Genomic DNA, 25,875 nt, shown 5'->3' on the forward strand with positions numbered 1-25,875 from the left:
GGCATGCAATAAGAAAAAAAGTTTGGGAACCTCTGATCCAGAGCACAAGAATACAGATGTTTTGGGGCCACTAAGTGCTTGCAACTAGCACTGCTCAATTTTCCCTTCACTTTGTGATCCAATTACTCAAGTGAAACGACCCTTTACTGACATCTAAATAGCAGGCTGAGAATTTTATAGAACATCCACATGGTATTTTTATTTCCATCCACCTCCCATTCTCTTTTTCCACCACAAATATCTCCTAGCCGTTTAAGTAACAATGGAGAGCTTTAAACTAGGTTCACTAGTGAATGGAGAAAAAAAACCCCAGAGGTAAGTAAGAAGTCTGAGACCTAGATAAGAACTTAGTGATGGGAAGCAATAACAGAAGCCTAAGCAGTGTTCTCAGGGAAAGGATGGAACAGTTCAATACCCAAAATGTTTATACACAAATGAGAGGAGTATGGGGGAAACAGAATTAGCAGTCCTAGTACAAAAACAGCATTAACTGGGGTTAATGGGACATGACTGGAGTACTGTCATGGACTAGAGTACTGTCATGGATGGATATAGCTGGTTCAGGAAGGACAGACAGGAGGAAAAAAGAAGGACGTGTTGTCTTGTTTATAAAAGGTGAGGTAACACGTTCTGAGATGCAGTACAAAGTGGAAGGTAGGCCAGCTGAAAGCTTCTGGGTAAACGTCAGGGGGAAGAGCAGCTGAGAGGATATCATTGTGGGCATCTGCTACAGGCCACCAAATGAGAAGGTGGATGAGACCTTCTTTAAACAAAGCAGTGGAAACTTCTAAAAGTCACAGGACTTGATTCTCATGGGGGACTTTAATTACCAGGGTATCTGCTGGGATGGAAATATAGCCATGCACAAGCAGTATAGCAAATATCCTGTGAAGGATAACTTTTTGATACAGAGAAGAGGTGTCAACTAGGAGGGAAGCTCTTCTCGACTTACTGTTCAGAACATGAAGGGAGAAGGTACCAAGTTCAAGATTCTAAGAGAAGGAAGGGAGAGCAGAACAATAAGGACACTGGATTTCAGAAAAGCAGACTTTAACAAATTCAGGGAACTGGTGAGAAGGCTCCGCTGGGAGGCAAGTCTGAGAGGAAAAGAAGTCCAAGAGAGCTGGTAGTACTTTAAGGAGGCCCTCTTAAGAACACAGGAACAAATGATTCCAATAAAACAGAACAAAAAGGAAGTACAACAGGAGGCCAGCCTGGCTAGACAGCAGTCTCTTCCATGAGATGAAACTCAAAAAAAAAAGTAGAAACTTGCTCATAGTACTAGGAAAAGCATTGCATGGGCATGCAAAAAGGAAAAAAAGCAGGAAGGCCAAGGCACAATTTGAAACACAGCTGGCAAGGGACATAAGGCAATAAAAAGGGATCCTACAAATACACCAAAAGTAAAGGACCTACAATTCCTATGGTCTTCCTCTTACAAAAATGCAAAAAGGAAATCTAGTTGCGATGTTGCAGATAAGACTGAAGTATTTAATGCCATTTTTACTTCAGCTTTCACAAACAAGAACAGCTATCAGATGATGGGTGCAGTTGGCAGCAAAGCTAGGGAAGGAGACAAACATCCTGGAGCAATATAAGAACATATAGAAAGGCTAGGTGCTTTCAAGTCAGCAGGCCCAGATGGGATGCACGCTAGCATACAGATGAAATTATCTGAGTCAGTTTGAGTCGTTGGTTACCCTCTTTGAGAACTCTGTAAGTCAAGTAAGATCCTGGATGACTGGAAAAGGGGAGGAAGAGGAGGATCTGGGAAACTACCCCAGTCACCCTGACATCTACACATGGAAAGATCATGGGGTAGATCCTCAATGAATCTGTTGTGAAGCACTTGGAGAACAAGGCGATCAGGAAGCATGGATTCAACAAAAGCAAGTAACACCTGACCCACCCGATTTCCTCCCATGATAAAATGACAGGCCTTGTGGATTAAGGAGAGTGGGGAGAGGAAAAGCAGTGAATACCTTGAGTTTAGCATGGCTTTTGACAGTCTCCCATTACATTCCCATTAACTAGGTATGCAAATGCAATACTTTCATATAGTCTGTAAACTGGGATATCCATCTACTTGTTGAGTACAATGCTCTAATCAGTTATCAATGGTTCAATGTCTAGTTGGGATAAATTAAGTGGAGTTCCTGAGAGGGTTGTCCTCGGTCTGGTATTGTTCATTATCTTCATTAATGATCTAAAGATGAGATCAAGTGCACACGTTGCAAGTTTGTGGAAAATATCAAGTTGGGTGGAGTTGCAGATGTGTTAGAGAGTAGAGTTAGGATCGACCAGGATTCAAAATGACCCGAGTAGGCCGGAGAAACAGCCAAATCCTGTTTTGACTCCTATTCCACAGTGCAGTAGTTGTAGCATTACCATTCAGGCAGCTAAGGGAATCAGCTGACTTAATGATTCATTGTTCTTCAACTGGACAGGCATTAATAACATATCCTTTTTAGTGGTCTTGATGTTCCACTAATCAAGCCAACCTTCAAAGGCAACTTTGCTGCCTGTTACCTGCTCCTGGTTTCTCTTTTTCAAAGCCCCTGAAACACTAGCTCTTTTCAAAATCACAGATCCACCCATGCAGACCAGTCTTTAGCAGCACCTATGGTTTCAATTTTAGTTAAGGGAGGGTAGGAGCTGAAAGATTAGACTCTGTCCCTGCTCTATACACCCTGACAGAGGGGGTTGGAGGAAAATCTTTTTTTTCATTCTGCCTCTCAAAAATAAGGGGTGTATTATATTCTAGGCTATGTGGTACACAAGAAAATAATATAACCCATAACAAGCCTATAAACCCTCACATGAAAATGATACAATATCAATTAATTTAGCAATGTCCAGGTACATCTCAAAATATATTTGTACTTGCCATCCAGAAGATACACTATACAAGCTTATCTAAAGGAGGCAACATAATTGTCTGTTAATAAAGACCTACAGCTCTTATTAAGCCTGTGCCAGTTTCCATTGTGCTTAGTCTTGTATCACCAATCTTGATGGCAAGAATCTGAGCTCCAGGAGCCACTCCATTTCTTTCTGGTTCTTCTGGAAAGTATCCAGCAGCAATACTAGCTACATGTGTCCCATGTGCTCCTAGACAGATTAAAGATAAAACAGTGTTGCATGTGCTAAACAGAGTCCAATAGAAACATCACTTAACTTACAATTCAAATCAGTTTCATTTGCTTAGCCATTTAAATATAAACAAAGTAAACAATTTATGCGGACGCTACCAGGATGGGTAAAATCCTACACTAGCTCTCATTTTAATCTGGACATTGGGGGAAAATCTGACACACTTATTGCCATCATGGCTAGGCTCTGAATCAAGTCTCTACCATTTTATTTACCTGTTGAGCTATTACAGTGCCATCTTTCACTAATCCACCCACCTTGCAATTTTACAAGTCATTATCTTTAAAGTACCTTCATACTGTTCTGAAAATAGTATTTTACTTGGATTTGCTCTATTTCATACAAGTTATTATTGCAAAGTACCATAAAACATGTTTATTAAGACTAAAGGTCTGCTTCTGTGATATTAACCTTAACAGAAAAACTGACCGACAGCAATGAGATTAACCTCTTTTTTAAACAAGTTTTGCTATACAAGGGAAAAGGGGAAACCTGTAGAATGTTTTATTATTATAAATGTGTTAAGCTTACATTGAAATTACAGAAAGTGGTGCATTAGATGAACATGGGAGAAAAGGTCTTCAGAATACGAGCAACCTTTTAGGCAAGCTTTCTTGAACTATGACAATGTAATGTTACTAATTATATTCTGCACCAAAATGGGATTAGAGTTGAAGCTGTAATAGTAGTGCCCCAACTGTCACTATACAAAAATGTGAACATTGGATTCACTATGTCTAAACATAAATCAAAACAGCCAAGTTACACGCATTCACATGAGGAGTGAAGAAAAACTGCATTAAAATTAATAGTTATACATATATGACCCCGAGCAGACACTGCATTTATCAGCAGATTAACATTAAATGTGTGATAAAATGTAAAGTGCAACGTGGTCAGCCAATATATGGCATGGTAAAATGGCAAACCAGTGACAAAGATGTTCCCAATTTAATGAGGAACACTGTTGCTGCTAGTTTGTATTGCACTTAAATTTAAATATATGGCATGGAGCCCAGCACTAGGCTGCACATTGTGACTTTAACTTTCCTTGCACAAGAAGCCAAGGAGTTGCGCTTCAAGATGTGCAGCATGAGCAGCAGGCGATTAAGGAGCTCCTTGGTTCCCAGATACACGTGCATCACTTCACATGGTGTGGGCAGCTGGAGACCAGGGAACTCCTGCATGCAGAGCTGTCCACACACTTGGGCCTGTCCCGGGGTGGGGCGAATCAGGGCAACTGCCCTAGGCCCCACACTTTGGGGGGCCCCATGGAGCCAGCCAGAGCAGCTGCAGCAACTCCACACTGCTGACAGCTTCATGTCTGGCCTCTTGGCACCACATCCCCAACACTTAATCCACCACCAGCTTCCTCGTGTCCAGGGGTGGGGCCCTGGACAGGCTGATTTGCCCTGGGCCCGCATCCTGCTCGGGTCATCTCTGCAGACACTGGTACATGTATAAATTAGCACTCAAATAACCAACAAAACACAATCGTACAAAGAACATCACCAAAAAAGTAGAAAGAGAAATATCTCAGTTTAGGCTGAAGCTTCGTTATTTGAGTAGGATAGCAAGGTGAAGCCTACTGACTTCAAAAGTCACACAGGTATTGGGGGGGGGGGGGGGGGAAGTGTGGTTAGATATATAAACAGTTCACGACAACTATTAAATGTACTGAAAAGATAATTTGTCTCATTTCTTAAAAACCAGAAACATTATATTTTGAATTGATACAAATGGATCTTTATAAAAATAAAATTTCAGCCCAAATGCTCCAAAAAACAACAACAACAAAAAAAACAAAAAACCCCAACCCAAAACATAACAAACAACAAAAAAAGATAAAACCTCTTGCACAAATGCTTAATATTACATGCAGAAATAGTTTTCATAACTTGCTAGTTTCCGGTCATATTAGTAATTTCGAAAAATTTATATTTTGCTTATCAAGGTTATGTAAAATTTAAATAGATGACATACCAAGAATAGTATTTTAACCTAACACTATTGAGGGGTCAATAGCATGCATTTTCATTTTAATTTCACACAACTAAGTTGATTTCAATTTATGATTTCTTAGAGATTTTAAGTGCCTTGACTTAAAATTTCTCCTCTCCCATAAGAAGCAATCTAACAGATGTTTTTCTAATTAAATGAAAAAAAATGGGTGGGCATATTTTGATATAGGCTACTTGGAAAATGAAGCCTATCTTACTTTGTGGGGAAAGAAAAAGTGATACTATTTCTGCTTACTGATACACTGAGAGTAATTTTTACTTTTTACCAATTAAAAAAAAATTACCTCCACTTGTCACAATGGAAAGTAGGTTTCCTTCTTCATATATATTAATAGAGTAGTTTAACATCTCTGATGTTCCAAAAGATCCATATTCCTGTGACTCTCTGTAGGTCCTCAACACAGTGCAGTTTGTTAGGTCTCCACATTCACTTGAATCTATGCAGGCTCTGGCAATACAGAATAGTGTCAACATATACAAGATAAATCTGTGCACAGCAAGACTTCAATTGTTTCCTTTCCATTTAAAATTAGAGAAGTTAATAGAAGGGCTTTTTAGTTGCATAATCGTTTATAAGTGACTATAGTTAGAATTTTCAAACCTGGATGCTCAAGGTAAAGCTTCTAAATCATAAAGGCATCTAAGTAAGTTTTATCTTCCATAAGTGCTACATCCAGTTGACTTACAGATTTGTATTTTTTACTCAGCAGCCCAGGGAGAAAGTCAAGTCACTTTACTCACATGGCCTAATACTGATTTAAGATCCTAACTTTAAACATTTGCTGTGCTGGTCATTATGGAAAATACATTACCTATAAAAGAAGCGACGAATGAACAGTCTTCACAAATTCCAAAATGTGTCACTAATGGGTAATTACCAGAGATCTGGGTTTTCCTTTTCCCACGGAAAAATGGGGAAAAAATGTGGATTTTCCCTTTTCACGGAGAAAAATGCGGATTTCTCATTTTAGCAGAGAAACATTCAGATCTTCCACTTTTGCAAAGAGCTCTATGCAGGCTGGCAGAGTTCCAGCCTGCAAGGGGCTAGGGGAAGCAGGAGAAGAGCCACCAGGCACATATACATGCACATGGCCGCCGGGCACCCTGGAGAGCACCTCCCCAGCTCTCCAGGGTGCCCAGGAGGGGGAGGGAAAAGAGGAGGAAATTGAGGCCCACATAGGGAGGGAGTTCGACAGGGCTGGGGCTGTTGATCAGCTGGGCAGCGCGTGGGGGTTTGGGGTCAAGGGCCAGAATGCATGGCCACAGGGCCCCAGCGGGGAGCAGGACAGGGCTTCGGGTAGCTTGTTCAGGGGGCAGGGAGGGTGGGGCTTGCTCTTGCTGCTGCATGCACTCCTGGAGGGACCATGGGGGGCATGTGCCCCCCAGATCTGTGCGCAGGGTGGGTGTGGGCTGTCTGTTTCGGGCTCACACTGCTGCCTTCCCTTTGAGGCCTCCGCAGCCCAGCAAGCAAGACCCAGAGTGCACGGCAGAGCAGGGCCAGGCAGGAAAGCTTCTTGCCACTGCTAGCCCCGTGCCACTGTCAAAGCGCCTCCTACCTACCTGACAGCAGCAGGGTTGGGCCCCTCACGGCTGCTAGGTGGGCAGTGGGTGCTTTGCCAGAGCAGCATGGGGCTTGCAGCAGCAAGAAGCTTTTCCACCTGACCCTACCCTGCCTTGCCATGCCAGGTCCCGCCCTCTGGGCCATGGAGGCTCTGGGAGGAGGACAGCAGGGAATGAAGCTTGATCCTGCAGCAGGCAGCCTGCACCCATCTCTCCCACGGGCTCCACTCCATCTGTGCCACCCGTGGGAGAAGGGGAGCCGGGCAGGCTCTACACTTTGCTGCCCACTCAGGCCACAGCAGCTGTTACCTCCCATTGGTGGAAGGCAGGACTCAGGTGCTGCTGCAGGGGTAGAGGGCTGCAGACCTGGGTCCCTGGCCCTGTAATCCTGGCAGCTGGGGGCCCCCTCCAGCAGGGCTGAAGGGGAGGGGGGAAAAGGTAGTTGTGGCTTGGGAGTGAGGGGCCTGGGACCCTGGTGAGTGAAGGGGGCAGTGAGAGCTCTGATTTTCCATGTCAAAAAATGCAAAATCAAATACCAACATGTATAGGTATTTAGAATTTATTGATTGAGGCACTGGCAGGCTTCCAAAATTGCTTTAAAACTGTAAATATACCAGTAAAACACTGTGCTTAATTGATTACAATAATATGGCATTTCATTTTAATCGTCAATTTGGGGGGTTTTAATCAGAATTTGTGATATTTAAACAGAGAAAACCAGGATCCCCAATAATTACATACAAATAGCTAGCAATTTATACACTTAAGAACAGCAAGACAAGACACTTTAATGCATTCTTGGGCAATAGAAGAACATTAAACTACACCTGAAACTGCACTTACTTTGATCCAAATACTTCACCAGAACTCTGCACAGGCTTGGTGGCCAAATTACAAGATCACAATGCAGGATCAGAATCTATGTAATGACTACATTAGCAAGCTTTTCTATGATCCTCTTTACAGGCTTATTTTGGAAATGTTCTTAAAAAAAAAGACATATAATAAGTTCCTATTTTTTCCAGCAATCCAAAACTCAGAGATTCAGTGATTTATATGCACAAGCAAATTATTTTATAATGCAGCAAAATCTTGAGCATTTACCTCCAAGTATCACCATCATGCCACACTAAGCAATCATAGACAGGACCAGGATCGCTGTATTTTTTCTCAAAAGAATTCAACAGTTCTACGTGACTTTGAAGCTCCTCCTTCTGCAATTTATTTACCTGGAAAAAGAAAAGAATGCATAAAATATCAATATTTTTAAGTAATATGAACCATATATTTTCACAAGGTGAAAGGCTTATCATTTTAGCGCTGTTTATAGTTGTTAATTAGTCAATTCAATTACTGGGAATGCTCCCATCTCCTGACACATGAATGTATTTAAAAAGGAGCTACTAATATCATTCTTCAGTAGATCATATGCTGTTATAGTCATACTAAGTATATTCTTCTAACAAAGCCAATATACCCATTTCTGTTGACATAATTATTGTACAGTACTTTGGCTGGATATAAGAACAAAAGGGACCAATTTGCAGTAACTACTTTATATTATTTTATAGGAACTCAGGATGCAGGCACAATTTACAAACCACTGAAAACTGTTAAGTCTACTTTTTAGCACAGATTACCAGTTTTAATAGTGTCTTACTTTTAAAGAGGTCTTTAGAGCAAATTTAAAGTAAGAAAAATGACAGTACTTGTATCACTGCTTCTTAAGGGACTTATAAGTAGTACAGAAGATATGAACAAGTAACGTTTGAAAGCTTAGGGTACATTGTCTTCAGCAGTGACTACCCATATTTCTACGGTAGTCTGAGGACGGGGCAGGGAGTGTAAAGTAGGAATGCATTTACTTATTTTATTCACGCTTGTGAATCAATTTAGGGATATAAAAAGGTAACAAACTGTTCAGAAGTATCATTAACAAAGATGATTCACAAGTGCTCCAAAGAGCTCACAGCACTCAGGGCTGAGGATAGCTTTCAGAAACTTCAATAAATCCACAAAATTGGGCACTGTCCATGAAATTAAAAAAAATCCACCAAAAATGAAAAAAAATTACTAAAAATAAAATGCCGGCTGTCCTCATGCTCATTGTGACCTGGCCTTGCAGCCTTTGGGGTGGGAGAGAGGGCCCACTGGTATAAAGGCTGAACTACCTCCAACTGGCTGAGGGCTGCCCAACGCATGACCTCACCCCTCTTTGCCAATCAATCAGTGGAGAGGGATGGGACTGTGTAACAGACAGCCCACTCAACCAATCAGCAGCATGGAGTGGGCTCACTTCAAAAAGGCTGTAAAATTGGTTTTGCTGGCAGCAACTTGGGTAGATCCCAACTACAAGGGGGAAAAAGAGCTGCCACTCAGGACTAGGTTCCAGTTGTAACAGTTACACTGCATGCTTTCATAGCAATTTAAGCAACTCCTGAAAATTTAATCCTGAATGAAAGAGTTAAAGCTAATACAGTGTCTCTATAGCGGCAGAGGGATTTAACTGTTACACTTTAACAACCAAAATCAATAAAGTATAGGACTGTTACAACAGTCTAAACCAGTGGCTCCCAACCTTTTTTTGCTGTGACCCTAAATCCGGGTCACAACCCCTGCCTCCACCCTCACTAAAGCCTGGCGGCACTAGCAGAGCTCAGGCTGGGTCAGGATTATGGGAGGCAGTGGTGGCGAGAGTCATGCGGACCGTGCACCGGGGACAGCCCCAGGCGAGAGGGGCGGACCTCCCCACGACCCTGCTTTTGGTTGCGACCCGAGGTTGGGAGCCACTAGTCTAAACCCTTAGTGAATTTACTGCCTGTCACTTTACAATAACATGCAGCTTTCATGAAAGGAAAACATTGTCAATTTTCTCTACTGGGATTATCACAGATCACAAGATCTATCAGGACACAATACAGAAAATGAAAACTACTGTAAAAACTAATATAGAAGAAAATGAGAGTATTCAAAGCCACAGAAGTATTTATATATATTTTCTACTACCCAACAAAAGAACAAAAATACAACAATAAAATTGTGTACTAGAATAATCTTATTAGGTCTCTTATTCTTCATTTGTACACTATGAACAATGACAGTTTTTAAAAAATAGTACAAACTTGTGAAGGAGAGCTATGAACAGCGTCAAATTCATCTAATTTTCTACAAGCCTCTGCTAGAAGTAGTCTGTGAAAAGGATCCCAGAGTTTTTCCTTGCGTTCTTTCTGTAAAAGAAAAAGCTAAGATTTTTCACTAAAATATAACAATATTAGTACTTTACACATGCAGAGTTGCCACATGATTAATAGATGATTTAGTACATAAAGAACTACATACAAACAAATCATCTTACATAAGTCATTTAAAAGCCATAATTTATAATAAAACTTTTTTTTTTTTAAAGGGATTAAAATCCATAAAATATGAATACATTCAACAGAAGCAAAAGGGTAACATTACCTGAATCCTCTCCTTAAGAGCTTTAGGGTAGACATCATAGCCATTTTTCATGCCAATGTGGTACTTGCCTGAAGGATTTATCCAGCTTGTTGGAATCTAGAGTAAACAAATAAGACTCCAAAATAAAGACAGGTTCACTAAATATACAGTCAGACTCAAAAGACAATGCTAAAGTGTTACATAAAATTACATAGCTAAATATATTTGTAATAGTTCAGATCTGTCATTGGATTCAAGTGGCAATAACCAACAGGTTTTGCAAGATGAGGTGGCAGTCATAATCCCATTCCCAGGAAAGGAGTATTAATACATGTGGCACCATAATTGAAAACCTCTATACAGGTGTTTTATGATGGTAGAAACTGAACTATCATTTTACAGAGCTGGCCATTCGTACCAGCTCTAGAATACATTGCCAAAGCAGTATTTTGTTCTGGTTTCTTTTCATAATTGTTGTAGGCAGTTCTGTTTCCTATATTAGATGCTGACAAGCAGCTTGAGGCAAAAGTGGAGCTTAACTTTCTGCTATCGTTGGGCTGTCAGACCAAATTTGCTGACCCCATATCTTTCAGATCAATTAGGACAGAGAACTATATTCTCTCATATACAATCATAAAAAGACTGACAGCATGGAGGAGTTCAAATATTGTAAAGATGTAAACTTAGAACTTTCATCTCATTAACCTGTGTCAAAATCAGTCCTCATAAAGACCATTAATAACAAAAGCAATAGCTGTTAACAAGACTTACCACCTCAGCTGTCTTCTAGATGAGTGGTATCCACCCTTTTTGGCAAGCATGCCACAAATTAAGCCCCAGGACCTTTCCGAGTGCTATTCCAATCCATTTCCCCTGCCACAGGCAGAAGCTATCCATGCAACCTGTGGCACTTATGTCATAAGTTGATCACCTGTTCTAGACTATTTTCAGACCTTTGGGTTCTTAACAGCAAGAAAATGTGGCTTTTGTAACTAGAACCATCAGTCACCTAATCAGACTCTTGTCTCTGGATGTCAAGTTTTAATCTGATATATTTTATAAAGCTAGTCTCCACAAATATTAGTATATTTCACATGATCATACACATTTTGGGATATTTCTAAAGGTATCTTGATGTTCTGCTGATCCATCTTTCAGAACTAAGTTTAAAATATTGGATCATTTTAAAATGCCCAAGGACCAATCAAATAACTGACATTAAGTGCATTTTAATATTGAAAACACCCAGTGATCAGCAGCCTCTGACCCACAGAACTTAAAGCATAAATAGACGAGACGAAGTAGGGTGAAAGGGACATAACACACAAGCAGAATGAACATCATAATGGTCAGCAAATGTTACGTTAGTTAACACAATGGTCAGCAAATGCTATACTAGTTTGGGGTGGGGTTTAGGAGGTGATACACTATGCAGAAAAACAAAAGGATGGAAGAGGGACGTTGAATCCAGCAACAGTAAAGAAAACCCCATACAATGATACAATAGAAACCTTTACCTTTAGAGTTCTTCCAGAAAGACCTACAATTTCCCCATCTTTGAGTTCTACTACCGTGGAAGTGTTTACATCACCACTGCCTGTTGTATCAATAATGTCAGCTATCTTGGGTTTCCCATCAGTTGTAATCTGAAAGCAAACAAATAATCACGTGAAACTTAGATAACCAGATTCTGCCAGTGACACTTTCAACAGCAAATCAGACACCTTCATTTTTATACATTTTTTTTTTAAATACACTGACCTGCACATTTAGGCAAGCCTGCATTTTATTTACACACATACAAACAAAACAGTATGGAATTATGTTAACATTATGGTTACAGATTCATGTGGAGATGAAGACTGCATTTCGATGCTGTTATAGCCTTGTATAAAAATGATCTGATTTCTGAAAAACAATGTCTAAGAGACAAGAAAAAGGAAAGATTACATTATTAATGCTCAGAGGCCTAAAGTCAATGCAGGATCAAATTTTACATGTTTCTTAACTACCCAAAACACACTACTTGCATTTCTGAGGAATATGTTCACCTGCCTAAGCCACCTTTTTCCTGCCAAACTTTAGAAAAACTAACATAGAAAAGAACAAAATAGAACAGTACATATTACATTCCACACTACTGCTCCTGCCTCATCTTGCAGCAGTACAGGAATCATCCAAGGGAAAAAAAAATAAAGGACATAAAGCAAAAGGAAAAGGAACAAATACAAATCATTAAGGGAGAAGAATAGCCTGGGAATTTACATCCCAAGCAGTATGCAGTTACAAGCTTTATTTCTTTATGTTTCAAAAGTAAATGGGAATATGAATATCCTGTCACATTCAATTGCTGGTAAGAAGTTGTGTATATTGCTAGAAACCTACTAAATAAATACTATGAAAGGAGTGAATTCTTTCCAAGGAAGGAGGCAAACTGACTGGCTAAACAGAGCACTTACATGTTCCCATCTCAAACTAAATGAAAAGCAACCAACTTTATTAGGCTTTACAGGTTGTCACTTCCAACCCTCCATGAGAAAAGATGTGTTGCATAACTTTACCTTTCTAACCTTCTCCCTAAAGGAGATACTAGAAACCTTCAGAAGAAAAAAGTGATAAGGTTGAACCTAAAAAAAATAAATACAATAAAAAAAACACCACAGATGGCACCTAATCCAGCTAGAATTAGATTATGGCATATGTTATATAATAAAGTCGGCCAAATTTCTAAGCCATTCTATCAGCACAAGAATACTGGCGTAACCATGAGCTTCAGAACACAAAATTTAAGATTAATATGCCCCAGAGTCAAGATAGGCACATAATCCTCTAGCTCAAATAATAATCTGTGGTTGAATGACTTTCTTTGGCAGTTGTGTTTAAACTGCCACGGAGCTGTATGTGGCTTGCAAACCATGGTTTGGTCACCCCATTATAAGGCAATATAGCAAGGTTTCTTTTATGATCCAAATAGATAAGAATGGAAAGAACAGCTTGGCAAAACAATTGACTGAATTAAAAACAGAATTTATCTAAACAGACTCTTAGGACACGTCTGGATGAGCACACACATGCCTCTTGCAGCATCTCAAAGGCACACTGGAAACAAAAAAATGTTCCCCGCAGTGCATATTTGCAGCGTGGGCTCTAAATTTGCCACCTGGAAACCCAATATCAAACAAAAACATGCAGAAAAAAAGCAGGGCAAGGCACGCATCTGGCCAGAGCATCTCTGTGGCTGTCCCAGCACATTACCACAGCACACTGGAGCAATAGGAGTGAGGCAAGGCTGAAGCGTGACCTGGGCCCAGGCACCGTCCTAGGTAAGTAAGGATGTGGGGGAGGATTGTGGGTGTGAGGAGGGACTGTGGATGTGAAGGAAGCTGTGTTTGCATGTTGCGGAGCTCAGGGGAGGGGATCCCCCACCCAGCCCCCACAGGGCATACAGCCTCCCTGCAGCATCGGCTGTCAAGCACTCAGGGCCCACAGCTGGCAGAGCCACCCCCCCCCCGCCATGGCACAAAGCCGGCTGCCTCAAACCCAGTGCCGCCTGTGCTGCATGTTGTTTACCCAGCCTGGCTTAGGGCCACGCGCCTTCAGGCAGCACCAGCCCGCTCTGGCTGTCAGCTGGCGTCCCGGCACTGCATGCAGAGGCTGTACATCTGCCTCATGGGGGCTCCTGCCCCCATGGAGCCAACCCAGCCCAAAGGTGTGTAGGTCACTTGGAGGCAGGACCCAGCCCAGCCCAACGCATGGCCCCTCCATGCAGTGTCAAGACCCCAAGCGACAGCCACAGTGGCCACTCTGGAGGCACACAACCCCAGGCCTGGCTGGGCTGGGCCCACGACATTCGGTAGAGGCAGCCAGGCCTCTACCAACAGCAGGTCCCGAGTGCCCCAAACAGCCGCTGCTGCAGGGGGCTGTATACCCTGTGGAAGGTAGGCGGGGGACCCACCCCTCCAGGGAAGCCCTCCACATATCCACACAGTCCTCCCCCACACCCACAATGCACCCATAAGCCCCACACCCCCAAACCACCCCGACAAAGCCCTCATCCACATACCCAGCCACAAACCCCAAACCCTTGCATAAGCCCCATACCCGCACCACAAGCATCACCCCTACAAACCCTACATCAATTTCACAACCTGCGTGTCCAGCTGGCCACACGGGAAGGGACAAGACCTGCTGGTGGGAGCTGTGGCTCCGAGGCAACTGCCACACACAGCCCTGCCATATGCCCACACCAGTGCTGGGACATGTGGCCCCAGCCTGGGGGAACTCCTGGTCCTGCAGGGCAGAGGGGGCGGCAGCAGCAGCAGCAGCATGGGGGAGAGAGAGAGATTTGGGGGTGGGCAAACACTCCAGGTAGGCACTACAGCCAGGCTTAGAGGCCCTCTAGAATAGCCTGTGCAGGAGGAGGCTGGCTTGTAAGGGAAGTGCATTAAAGTAGCCCAGCCCCTGAGCCCCAGTCAAGGGCTTCCCAGGAAAGGCATGGGGATCACTGGGGCCTGAACACAGGTGCAGAGAGCAGAACAGCAAAGGCTGGCACTGCTCAGAACCACAAAGCAGTGGGTGAGACACAATATACAGGAGTAAGAGTGTATTTTAAGCTATTTTGAGACTGTCTCTTGATACACAATGCAAACACACATAAATCAGGAGAAAAATATTTAAATTTAAGAAAAATAAGCTATAGTAGACATCTGATTTCTTTAGTATATGATTTGTGGTATTTTTTTTTCCAGTTTCAAGATGGCAACCCTGCTCCCAAAAGGAGTACTTCTGAGACAAGAGGAGGGACTTCCAGTGGCAAAGGTTAGGGAGGTTAGGGGCAGGACTTCTAATCCCAAAATGGCAACAGGGGGTGGGGAACCTGTCAAGGGGCAGGGCTACCCTTGTGGCCCTTGACACCTCACTAAAACTCATTAAGCAGCACTCCAGCTGAAATAATTGCCCACCCCTGTTATAAACAATAAATTCAGCAGCTTCCAAACTAAAAGACAGTTGTGCGTTTCTCATGCAATATTAAAGCTGAGAATTTTCATAGATTACAGTAGTTCTATAAACATTTAATCAAAATTACTTCGACATACAACAAACGTCGGTGACAGGTACCACAAAAATTAACTCCCATTTAGCAGAAACTAACATATATGACTTTGAAAAGGCTGCCTAAAGAACTGCTCCAAATGCCAAAGCTAATAGTAACGTGTTTTGTTTCTACATAACACATTTAATCTTCAACAGCTTTAGCAACTGAACATAACATTTACTGAACTGCAGCTATATAAAATTGTTTTAAAAAAATCATTATAAAGCAGACTTCAACACACTGTCACTGTTTGGCATTTGCAATTAATGTTTACATGTGCAAGTTTTCACTCTCAAAAAATCAACAAATGTTCCAAAACAGGTATAAGAGGTTTATGCTGAAGACAGGTTTCTATGAATAAGTTGTTGGGAGGTGTGGTTAACTAGTGGGAAGGTTAACTTGCATGCAGATGCAGCCAGGGAGATAGTGGCTGGAGGTGGGCAGAGCGAGAGCTCTCGGGTTTTGGGTCGTTGTTGGAGGAATCCTGTCTGGAGCTGTTTGTTTACTGTAAGCTGCTCTGAGCTCTTTGGATAGGACAGGATAGAAATCTAATAAATAAATTAAACAAACATATGGGGCCATTTCAATAGGCAGGTTTTTCTGTATTCTACTAGTAAATCTAACAACTGTTCAATGATGGAACTGTGTGAAAAAAATGAATGAAAATATAACCCATGAGTAGGTTGATTTGTCATTTGGAGTCATTGTCCAAACATGTGGCCACTGGGAGGATGAGCTGTAGCAGGTTTAGGAAGCGTTTCCCTTGACAGAAACAAAGTGTAAGACACACTTACCCTATATGCATCTCTACCCTTCACTTGAGGATCCACATAAGTAAGGACCTGTAGTGTCTTTGAGACAATGAATGCTGGTCCTTCATCTGCAGTATTGGATACAGGGTTCCATATCCAATGATCCCAGATTCAGTCCCTTCTGTCCATGTCCCAGACAGATGCTTCATATTTCATAATTATGAGAAAAAGACTTTGGCTGGCACAAACTAAGTATTATCAAGCATTTTAATTCTGAAAGCAACACCAACAAATGTAAATAATAAAATTACTTTTATTATGGACTGTTTTAATGTTGGATTACTTTAGTTCTGAAACCAATCAACAGAAATTATGTCAAAATAAATTTCAGTAGTTTTGTTTATGGTAAGGTACTGAAATCCGAAACAATTTACTTGTGCTAAAAAAAGAAGCAACTTGTGACATAGTTACAAATATTTTGTGCCATTTTGGATTTGAAAGGGAAAATATTAGAATGACTATTTTGTACTGTTTTTAGCCAATAGTAGTTTAGTAAAATTCACACGAAACAACCTACCAGCAGTGAGAAAAAACTTTTTAATTATTTATTTTAAAGTTATGACAGCATATATTTTTCAGATTAGCTGGGGCTTTGTGAAACTAATTTAAATATTTTTTATAAATTAATTTAAATCAAGGATTTAAAAATTACTCTGACATCAAGAAGCTTCTGCATGTAACAGAAGTAGAGCTGGATAGTCTACTCTTAAATTATGTCAGTCTGAAGTCTGATTTAAAGCACGCACACATGACTGGACATACTCTTGTCAACCCATCAGGCTTTACTGATTTCAGCAGAAAAAAAATATAGCTTAAGCTCTTTCATTACATCATAAAAGCTAAGACTTTTTTTGCATACAAACTGTTTTATTTTTAAAAAGTCAGATCAAATTGACTACTTCGGCCAAATGCAGTTTCTAGTGGGAAAAACTGCAAGTTTATGAAGTGACAATTAAGCCCTTTACTATTTATTTGACAGCAGCTAAAAGCATACTTGACACTTTATAAAACAAGCTTGCTAAATGGTATGGTCCTGCACTAAATGGTATGGTTTCTGCACTGAAACATGACAAAATAAGCAAGCTAACAACAGAGAGAAGATGGGATAGAGAAGCAAAGGGCACAACAGAATTATGCAGTCACCCAATTTAAATACCCACACATCCTGAGGTTTCAGTCAAGTGAATTGTTTTTGAATTATGGCTAATAAAAATGAGTATTTATCCAGAGCTGCCAATGAAAAAAAACCCCACTGTTGCAAGGGAAGCAGACACACAGGACTTTAAAACTAGCACCAGCTGCAAAAGTGAAAGACAACACGATGAAATTAAGTCAGATATGCATAAGGATACATGGCTGTAAAAAGAAAAGGAATTTTAACTTGTTGCAGTGAAGAAGGGAATCAATGGAGAATGACATTGTTAAGCCAACAAATAAAGAGTTGGTGTTGGCATACTTGAGGAGCAGGGCGTATCAGTATCAAAAGGCTTGCCTTTACTAAAAAAAAAAAAAAAAGTTGCATCCCTTTGATACCTTCCCCCCCACCCCAGCCTCCCATGGTCCATCCAAAATAATGCCCCCTCCTCAAGGTTTAATTATGACCAGATGATATACAGGGTAACTACAATTATCCATAGCTTTGTTTCAGGAAACTTAATTCTTCACAACTAATAGGAAAAAAATAAACCTTTGTAAACCAAATAAAATATGCTAGAATCAGACTCTCTTTTAGATGTAGCACAATATACATTGCCTGACATCTTTCAATAGAACAAAAGAAATAATAATAATAATAATAATAATAATATTAAGCCCATTTAATTTTCCTGAGAATGCAGCCTAAACTTTATATGGTTCTGAGCACCAAAAACATCTAGGTGCTTGCACATCTGATAGTGCTAATACTATGCAGCACCCCTACATCATGCATAAAAGAATCTTGTGGCATCCTGGTTGAGAATCACTTCGTTAAAGGAGGGATATCAAAGGTACAGCCTATGGAACCCCATGACGCAGCCTCTAATTGAGGACCCATGGGCAATACCAGAATCACGTGTCATCAGATCAACCCCACACGCTGCACAGTCTGTAGACTGCTGGTCCAGGGCATATGCTAGATCCAGACCTGGCCCAAGGACCAGCCCAGAACAGCTTAAGCAGCCTGTAGGTTTGGATGATCTTCACAACCCTGCTTTCAAGTAGTTTCCTGTCAAATCAGTCTCCACCCATCCTAATGCCTAGTCTGCTTTTAACACTGTTACACCATCCTTCTTAATATCCCACCCTTCTCCCCGCTTCGTTTTCTGTGTGTGGTCATTCTTTCAGTGTTCTTTTTTTTGGTCTGTTCTCCTTCTCACATCCACTCCATGAAGTTCCCAAAGCACTGAAACCTTTGCCCAGTCCTCTTTATTATACACTTTCTTTCTCCAATTAGATCTGCTCACAATTTCAAATATCACATTTAGACATTTCCATTCCTGACAAACTTGTCAATAGCTCCAGGACAGTTCCTCCCTGAATTCACCACCGCCTTCATAAAAAGGCAAAATGAATCTTTCCTCCAAAACTCCCTACTTCTTTGCTCTGCCATTAAAAGAACTAAAGCTCCACACTGTGCGCATTTGTAACCTGAGATTCAACTTCCAACTCCTATAGACCCTCACAAACTTTGTTTTGACTATGCCAAACTCTTTCTTTCTGGTTTTCCTGACACCCATACTGTCAGGGAGTCCGAAACATCTCTCACCCCTTTTTGAAGTTCTGGGGTTCCTACATTCTTCTGCATTGGTACGCTGATCCCAGAAGGAGTTCAGACTGAAATCACAACAATTAGCATGCAAGAAGCAGATTGCAAGGGAGAGTTTCAAGAGAGTTGAGCTGCATAGTGCAATGCTAATAAGGCAACCCTAGGAAAGAACAATTGTCACAGGCCATGACTCAGTTTCCCTGCTTCCTAATGAGTTGGCTAAGAGATCCTTATCTAAGAGGAATGGGCAGGAACACAGAAATCTGAACCTGCACTGTATAAAACTGCTCCGTACAAAGGCGGAGGGGTGGGAATGTAGAACTCGCCTCAAACCCTGAGGATTTATTCTGAGGACCCTGAGACCTCACCCCCCCAGCAGTAAGTATGTCTGTATTCTCTGCTGTATGTAGCAGCTCTTGTTAATACTGCCTGATCTATAACATCCCGATAAATCAGCATGTAGTTTGGAGGAACTTGCTTTGGCTTTTCTTGTACTTTGGGTAAAACAAAAGCCTGTGTAACAAGACAACATTCCCTTTCACTTCATTCCAAATACACACATTCTGACCATCTACTCCTTCACCACTGGCCTGCTTTCCCCCATTTCAAGAGGTTCAAACTTTTTTCAGGCCCCTCCAAACCTCTGCACTACTCTATCTACAGCAGGGGTTGGCAAAATATGGCCCACAGCAGGTCTCTTGGTCCCGCCTGGCCCAGGTGCTGTCTGGCCAAGGGGGTGTCCCACTGCCCCCTGGGTAGACTGCCTTTCTAGACAGCCCAGGCAGTGCTCCTCTGCACTGCTACTGCTGCCCTGCTGGGCAGCCCAGAGGCAGCTGTGATGGTGGGGGAGAGGAGTCATAGGACAGCCTGGACACAGGCTTCACACACTGCAGCAAGAAGGGCCTGGCAGTGGCAAAGGGAAAGATGACCACTCCCCCCCCCCCCTCCCCCCCGCATGCTGAGCAGCAGCTTCTGCCCAGCTGCTGCAGCTGCTCAGCGTGGGCAGGTGGTCCAGACCAGGCGCAGGGCGGGCTGGGGACACAGGGGCTCTGGGCTGTTGCATGGGGTGGGGCAGGGGGAGGGTGCTGACTGGCCCATGGCAGCTCCCCAGAACAGCCTATGTGGCATGCAGACCCAAATAATTGCTGCCCCTCAGCTACAGTCCCATCTTCTCCCATAGCAGCCCCACACCCTTTTTGATATGATGCTGACATTAGCTTGTTCACCTCTCATCTAAGCATCCTTGCCACAGTTGCCTATACTCTCCTTTAACCTTCACGTAAAACTGCCGCCTTTCTTCAAACTCCTCCTCAACGTCCATCACACCTGCTGCCCAAATCCAGCTAGAGGTGCTGAGCAGTGACTGGATGCAGTGTGCATGTGTGCACACACATACACAGACGTATGAGCACGCATACACACAAAACCCACTCACCCTGCATCCCCACACCCATCTCTATTTAAAAAAACCCAGCTGCACTGCATCCACACACTGTATGCAAGTATGCACGAATCACAGACGAATAGATAGGCAGACAGGAATGCACACACAGACACGTGCGCAGGAAAGCAAGTTAGAAACTGAAAGCTGCAGAGGGAAGTGCTCAGAAGGTGCCAAGCCCCAGAACTCAGGGCCAGCTCACAGCCACTCAGAGCAGGAACTCTCAGGCCACGGTAACTACAAACAAAAGCAAGGGGAGCAATGGATGCTTGAAGCACTATTGTGCCCATCCATCCTCCTTCCCCTTTGTCACATTTTAGTCTAATAAAAGACACCACATCTACCCAAAGACCCTTGCTTGCCTGCCTTAGGCACTCAGGTAATGCCCCCCCCCAGCCTGTCAGCACTAGGCACAGGCGCCACCCAGGCAGCTCGCCCCTGGCAAGAAGGGAATGAATCAGAGAAGGTTAACCGCCCCACCCTCACCGCCCCAGGGGCTGAGATGGGGAGAGTTGCATGGCGCCTGCTGGGAGCTCCTCCCGGGCACCCGAGCCAGCCCCTCCCCGCCCCCACGAGACCCTTCCCTCACACACACGCCAGGCCCAGCCGCCCCCACCGTTGCCCACCTGCATGCCCGGGGCGCCCGGGTCGACGCCGGTGTCGAGCACAGCCAGCAGCACGCCACGCCCGTCGTACTCCGGATAGCGGCAGAGGAAGGAGGCGGCGCCCGTCTCCTTCTTGGGCAGCAGCCCGTGGAAAGGGAACGGCTCTTCGGCTGCAGCCGCCATGATGTCGGCGGAGGTAGAACAAACGAGCGCAGCGCGCGGCCGGCGACGACTCCTTGCCCGGAGCCCAGCGACGCAGGCGCCGGCTCGGCCAATCACTGGGCGCTACGGGCCCCGATGTGCCAGCCAGCGGGGAACGGCTGGCTAAAAGGAGGGGGGAGGGAAGGAACCAATAGGAAGGCGGGACGCAATTCTGGCCGCGCCGGAGCTGGAGAGCGCATGCGCGCGCCCCTTTTCCCTGCCCAGCCAATCGGGCTGAAGAAACCTCCGGAAGTCAAGAGCGCTTGGCTTAGTGACGCAGCCGCTGCCCTTTCAAGCATACTTTTAAAGGGAGCGCCCGCCGGTTCCTTCCCGCCTCCTCTCCATATTAGTGCTATGACTAGATTCAGCCCCCTTGTCCCGCTCCCGGCCGCAGAACCCTCTACTGCCAAGCCAAAGGCAGCTTGCGAATGGACAGCACACACGGCTCAGGCCGCCGCGGGGCATGCGCAAGGGCGCGCGGTGGCGCGGGGGAGGAGAGAGCGGGGTTGGGCCAATCAGAACCTCTCGCTGTGACGTTGCAGAGGGTGGAGCTAATCTCTTCCCCCATGGTGGGGGGTCTTGTGCTCCAGAGGGTTGGCGGTCCTTCTCCTATAACACTCCGCAAGGAGTTTTTTTTGTCGGGAGGGGCAGGGCTGCAGTATTCAGACTAGGGTAGGAAAAGACTAAAACCTTATTGGGTTGGGCCTTCGTTGCTGGATCACCTGTTGCAGGGGTGTCCAACCTTTTTGAATGTGGGGCCAGATCATGAACTTTTTATCACCCAGTGGGCCAGCGAGCCATATTCAAAGACCTCACAGGAAGCGGTATCACATCAGGAAGTGATGTCACGTGACTTGACACCAATGAAGTTGCAGGAAGTGACAATGAAATGGGTCTGGAAAGTGGTTTAAAATCCAAAATAAAAACAATTTGGTCTAATAGCACTGATTTATTTTAAACACCCCCCTAGCAGTGCTGGAGAGGAGCGTACCACCCTGCTGCACCCTTAATTCTCTGCTTTTGTCCCCATGGAAAGCCACAATTTACAGAGGGGTAAAAATCATTTTTGAATGCAAAACCTCTGTTGACATCATGCTGTATTACTCCAGAGAATTGTTGCAGGGATCTGTTTTTTTTTAGCAGAGCTTTCTATTACCATTGTTTCATGCCTCCTAGTTTTCAAATACGTGGTTGAAATGCATCACAGATCTTTAATCTCTTACTCCGGTCTCTTGGGGCAACATCCAGCCAGTGGGGCCTGGGGGCACAGGGGTCAAGGGGCACCACCTGACCCCACCGTGTCCTCCCTGCCACCTGGGCAGCCTCGAGGATGCTCCCACACGTGAGCGCCTGGGCTCAGCAGCCAGGGGGACATGCAGGGACCCTACAGGGGGTGCGTGATGTGCAGGGACACCCCCCTACTCCCTCTCCCCCAGGGCAGCCCGAGCGCGACTGGCGGGGCTTCCTCCCTCCCCAGGGCCCACAACTACCACCCCCAGCACGATGTCTGCTGGCACAGGGGGTTGCAGGGAGGCGGGAGTGGCGCTGGCTTCCACTGCCGCAGCAGCAGCAGCAGCATCTCCCGCAGGCCCAGCCGCATCATCCCTCCAAGCCGGCATCTGCGCCCCCCGTGCCTGCCCGCCCGCCCACCCGCTGCACTGTGACCTGCTCCAGTCCATGCGGCCAGTGGGGACCAGCGTGGAGCGGGGCTGGGATGCAAATGAGGAAGGGAGGGGTAGGGCTAGGAAGGGACACCGTGAAATGAGGGGGGAGGAGAGGAGCCGCACCGCGTCAGGAACGTCAAGCTGACGCGGTGCGTGTGGGAACCTTGTTCCTTCCCCAGCCCTTCAGCAGCCAGTAGGAAGCTGCTGAGGGTCTGGGGGAGGGACAAGGGGTGGGAACGAAAGTAAACAGTGTTTACTTTCGTTTCTCATCGCAGCACCTCGGGCCTCAGAAAACGGCTTGGCGGGCTGCATGGTGGCCCGCGGGCTGCATGTTGGACAAGCCTGACCTATTGAGTGTAAAACCACCACACAAGTGCCCTCTTATTAGGCAGAGCTGTAGGTTGTAGCCATGTTGGTCTAAGGACATGGGCAGACAAGGTTCTTTTTGGTAAATCTGATATCTTTTATTAGAACAATTCAAATAGTTGGAAAAATTCTTCTTTGCAAGCTTTCAGGCACAAATTCCCTTCATCAGGCTGATGAATTAGGCACTTTCTTTAGTCAGTTTCATTTTAGTTAAAGTTTCATTTTAGTCAAGCCTTTCACTAGGCAAATTTCTCACAAGACAGCCACTCTCTCTCTCCAGTCTTTCAGTTCAAGTCCTCAAAGGGAATTTACAAAACACCTTTCCCAGATGAGCCTACAGATTTCAGTTCATCAACCTACTGCACATAAAAAAATCATGGCCTAAATATAGACAGTGGATTTATGGCACATTATAACCTGCCTAACATCTGATACTCCAGATAACCTCTCTACTATTTACCAGCTATATCTTATCATCAGGGATCCTGGTTTTCTCTGATTTAAAAAAATCCCCAATTGTCAGTTAAAAAAAAGTAACCCCAAATCCACATTATTCCGTGACTAAAATGAAACACCAATTTTGTGTGTGTAGTGATGTTTCATTTTAATCACAGAAAAATGTGGATTTGGATTTACTTTTTTAACTGAAAACTGGGGATTTTTTTTTAATCAGAGAAAAGTAGAATCACCAGGTCTATATTCCCCTCTTCCCTGACACACCTGTTTCTCACCCACTGACTGCCTCAATTTGCTTTTTCACTGACTGGCTTTCTCGCCCGTTGACTGTCTCAATTTGCTTTTTCACTGACTGGCTTTCTTGCATACTGGCCCCGGCTTCTTTTCTGTTCCATCCAGGAAGAGCACAGACCAACTGCAGACTTCCTCAGCCTGAAGAAGGGTGTTTTTACCCAAAAGCTTGCAGTGAAGAATTTTTCCATCTCTTTTAGTTGATCTAATAAAATATATTGGATTTATGCAAAGAAACTCGCCTGCCTTTCATTAGTCCTGTGCTAATTAGTGTGAAATGGACATCTCTTTCTTGTGTCAGATTCATCACATCCTTCCTGAGCACCTTGACAGAGCTTCCACTGGTTCCTTGGAAGTACTTTCTACACCTGAGTTCATGTTCACCTGAGCTCACATTGCCACACCTGAGTTGATGTTTCCAGCTAGAGCTAAAACCAGTCTGTGGGGCTGTGAAATAGGAGCTAGACTACCAGGAGCTGCTAACACAGAATTGCAGAAGAAAGGATAGCTTGATTAGTGGGGCCATTAAAAAAGAGACATAGTATAAGAGTGATACTGTAGCTGGGATGGTCCAGAAATTATATGAGGGGAAAGCATTTCTTAATATGATCTCTTTTATTGGACCAACTGTGTAGCTGGGATAAAGTTAAACAAGCTTTTGAATGCAAGACTTTATTTGAAGGAGAGAAGGTCATTAACAGCTGCTGAGTGAAGAGTTTAGAAGGATGATAAGCCAGGAAGTCAGTTGACTCCCTCATTGCTACCTGAATAGAAATGCTGCTACCACTCCCAGGCAGTTAAAGTGTGGTTGGTGGGATACAGCTGCAATACTGCACCTCCCTGGATCTGCTCCTGGGGAGGGTGTCTGTATTGACACCTCGTGATTTAGGTGTATTTGTGGACCCAGCAGCTGGGGCTCCATGCCCCTGCATGGCTGTCCCCTCAGCTGGTGGTTTCCTGTAACCCATCCACAGCAATTTGTGCATGAAGAAATTGGGGAGTCCACAGGGGTATAATGGGAATCCACATCTTCCCCTACCTGCTGCCCAAGATAACATGGGTTTACACGTGGTCCCACCAGGATGTGGCAGGGCATCAGGAAGTACTCGGCGCTGCTGGGTATGACTAATGCAAGCCAAAGCAAAGTACTGTTGTACAGGGGGGGGAGGGGTGCAAAGTCACATAGACTGCTCTATCCCTTACTGCCAAGGGTCAGAAAAACTGCTCCTGTAAGCAGAGGCGGATTAAGATTCATTGGGGCCCTAGGCCTGGGAGCCCCCTCCCACGATCCAGAGGCCTGCCCCGCTACAGCCTGAGCCCTCCCCAACCCGTGCCCTGCCCCACAGCAGCTGCAGCAAGACGTGTTGCCCCCCAGGCCCAAGGCAGGAGCTGCGGCCACCCCCGCCCACAGGTCCACATGAACTGAAGCCTGGGACCAGTTGCTCAGAACCCTGCACAACTTCTCCCTGTGGCCAGGCAGTGCTAGGAGTATAGAGCCCACTGGGTGTATCCAGCATGGCCTGAGCTCTGGGGGCAGCCCCTCACCCTGCTGCAGCTCAGTCCGGCTGCAGCAGCACCCGGCAAACATGCAGGATCATGGCCAGGATGGGAGTTGGCTGCATGGGCAGGCCCTGGCCATGCACTGCGCCTGGCTCTGCTCCCTGCCACCAGCAGCTCCGGCTACTCCCAGGGCTCCAGCACGGTCACACCCAATGCCCCACCTAGTACCCAGCAGCCACTGCCTGCCACATCATGCATGTCTGGCCTGGCCCAGCTGCCAATTTCCTCTGAGCCAAGCTGCTCCCACTCCTTCTCATGCCCACCATCCAGGCATCTGGGGGTCCCTGTTTGGCAGGATCTCCTGGACCCAGGCTCAGTTGGCTCACGCGTTAATCTGCCTATGCCTGTAAGGTGGCAGGAGTCAGGGTTGAATCACCATTTCTAAACAGAAAGTGTGAAACACAAATGACAAGGAATGATGGCCTCAGGAGGAATGTCTTGCAGTCAAAAGCTTGTCTAATGT

General features: G+C 44.6%; 1 protein-coding gene across 5 annotated transcripts in view; it reads right to left on the reverse strand.

The window, feature by feature from the left end:
- TPP2 (tripeptidyl peptidase 2) overlaps nucleotides 1–21,474 on the reverse strand; it is an 88,044-nt gene extending 66,570 nt beyond the window's left edge. Inside the window, exons 1-7 of one of the 5 annotated variants that reach the window (XM_014600446.3) lie at nucleotides 20,896–21,450; nucleotides 11,693–11,821; nucleotides 10,197–10,292; nucleotides 9,857–9,961; nucleotides 7,839–7,963; nucleotides 5,459–5,622; nucleotides 2,957–3,111 (exon numbers count right to left, since the gene is read on the reverse strand). In XM_014600446.3, coding sequence (XP_014455932.1) covers nucleotides 2,957–3,111; nucleotides 5,459–5,622; nucleotides 7,839–7,963; nucleotides 9,857–9,961; nucleotides 10,197–10,292; nucleotides 11,693–11,821; nucleotides 20,896–21,057 — 936 coding nt within the window. In that variant the 5' untranslated portion in view covers nucleotides 21,058–21,450. Of the gene's footprint in view, nucleotides 1–2,956; nucleotides 3,112–5,458; nucleotides 5,623–7,838; nucleotides 7,964–9,856; nucleotides 9,962–10,196; nucleotides 10,293–11,692; nucleotides 11,822–20,895 lie in introns of all 5 variants that reach the window. The other 4 variants (XM_006277226.4, XM_014600448.3, XM_014600449.3 and 1 more) reach the window with 4 other exon arrangements.
- Between the last annotated feature and the right edge of the window lie 4,401 nt (nucleotides 21,475–25,875).

The sequence above is a fragment of the Alligator mississippiensis genome, chromosome 1, assembly GCF_030867095.1.
Source record: "Alligator mississippiensis isolate rAllMis1 chromosome 1, rAllMis1, whole genome shotgun sequence".
Lineage (NCBI taxonomy): Eukaryota > Metazoa > Chordata > Crocodylia > Alligatoridae > Alligator > Alligator mississippiensis.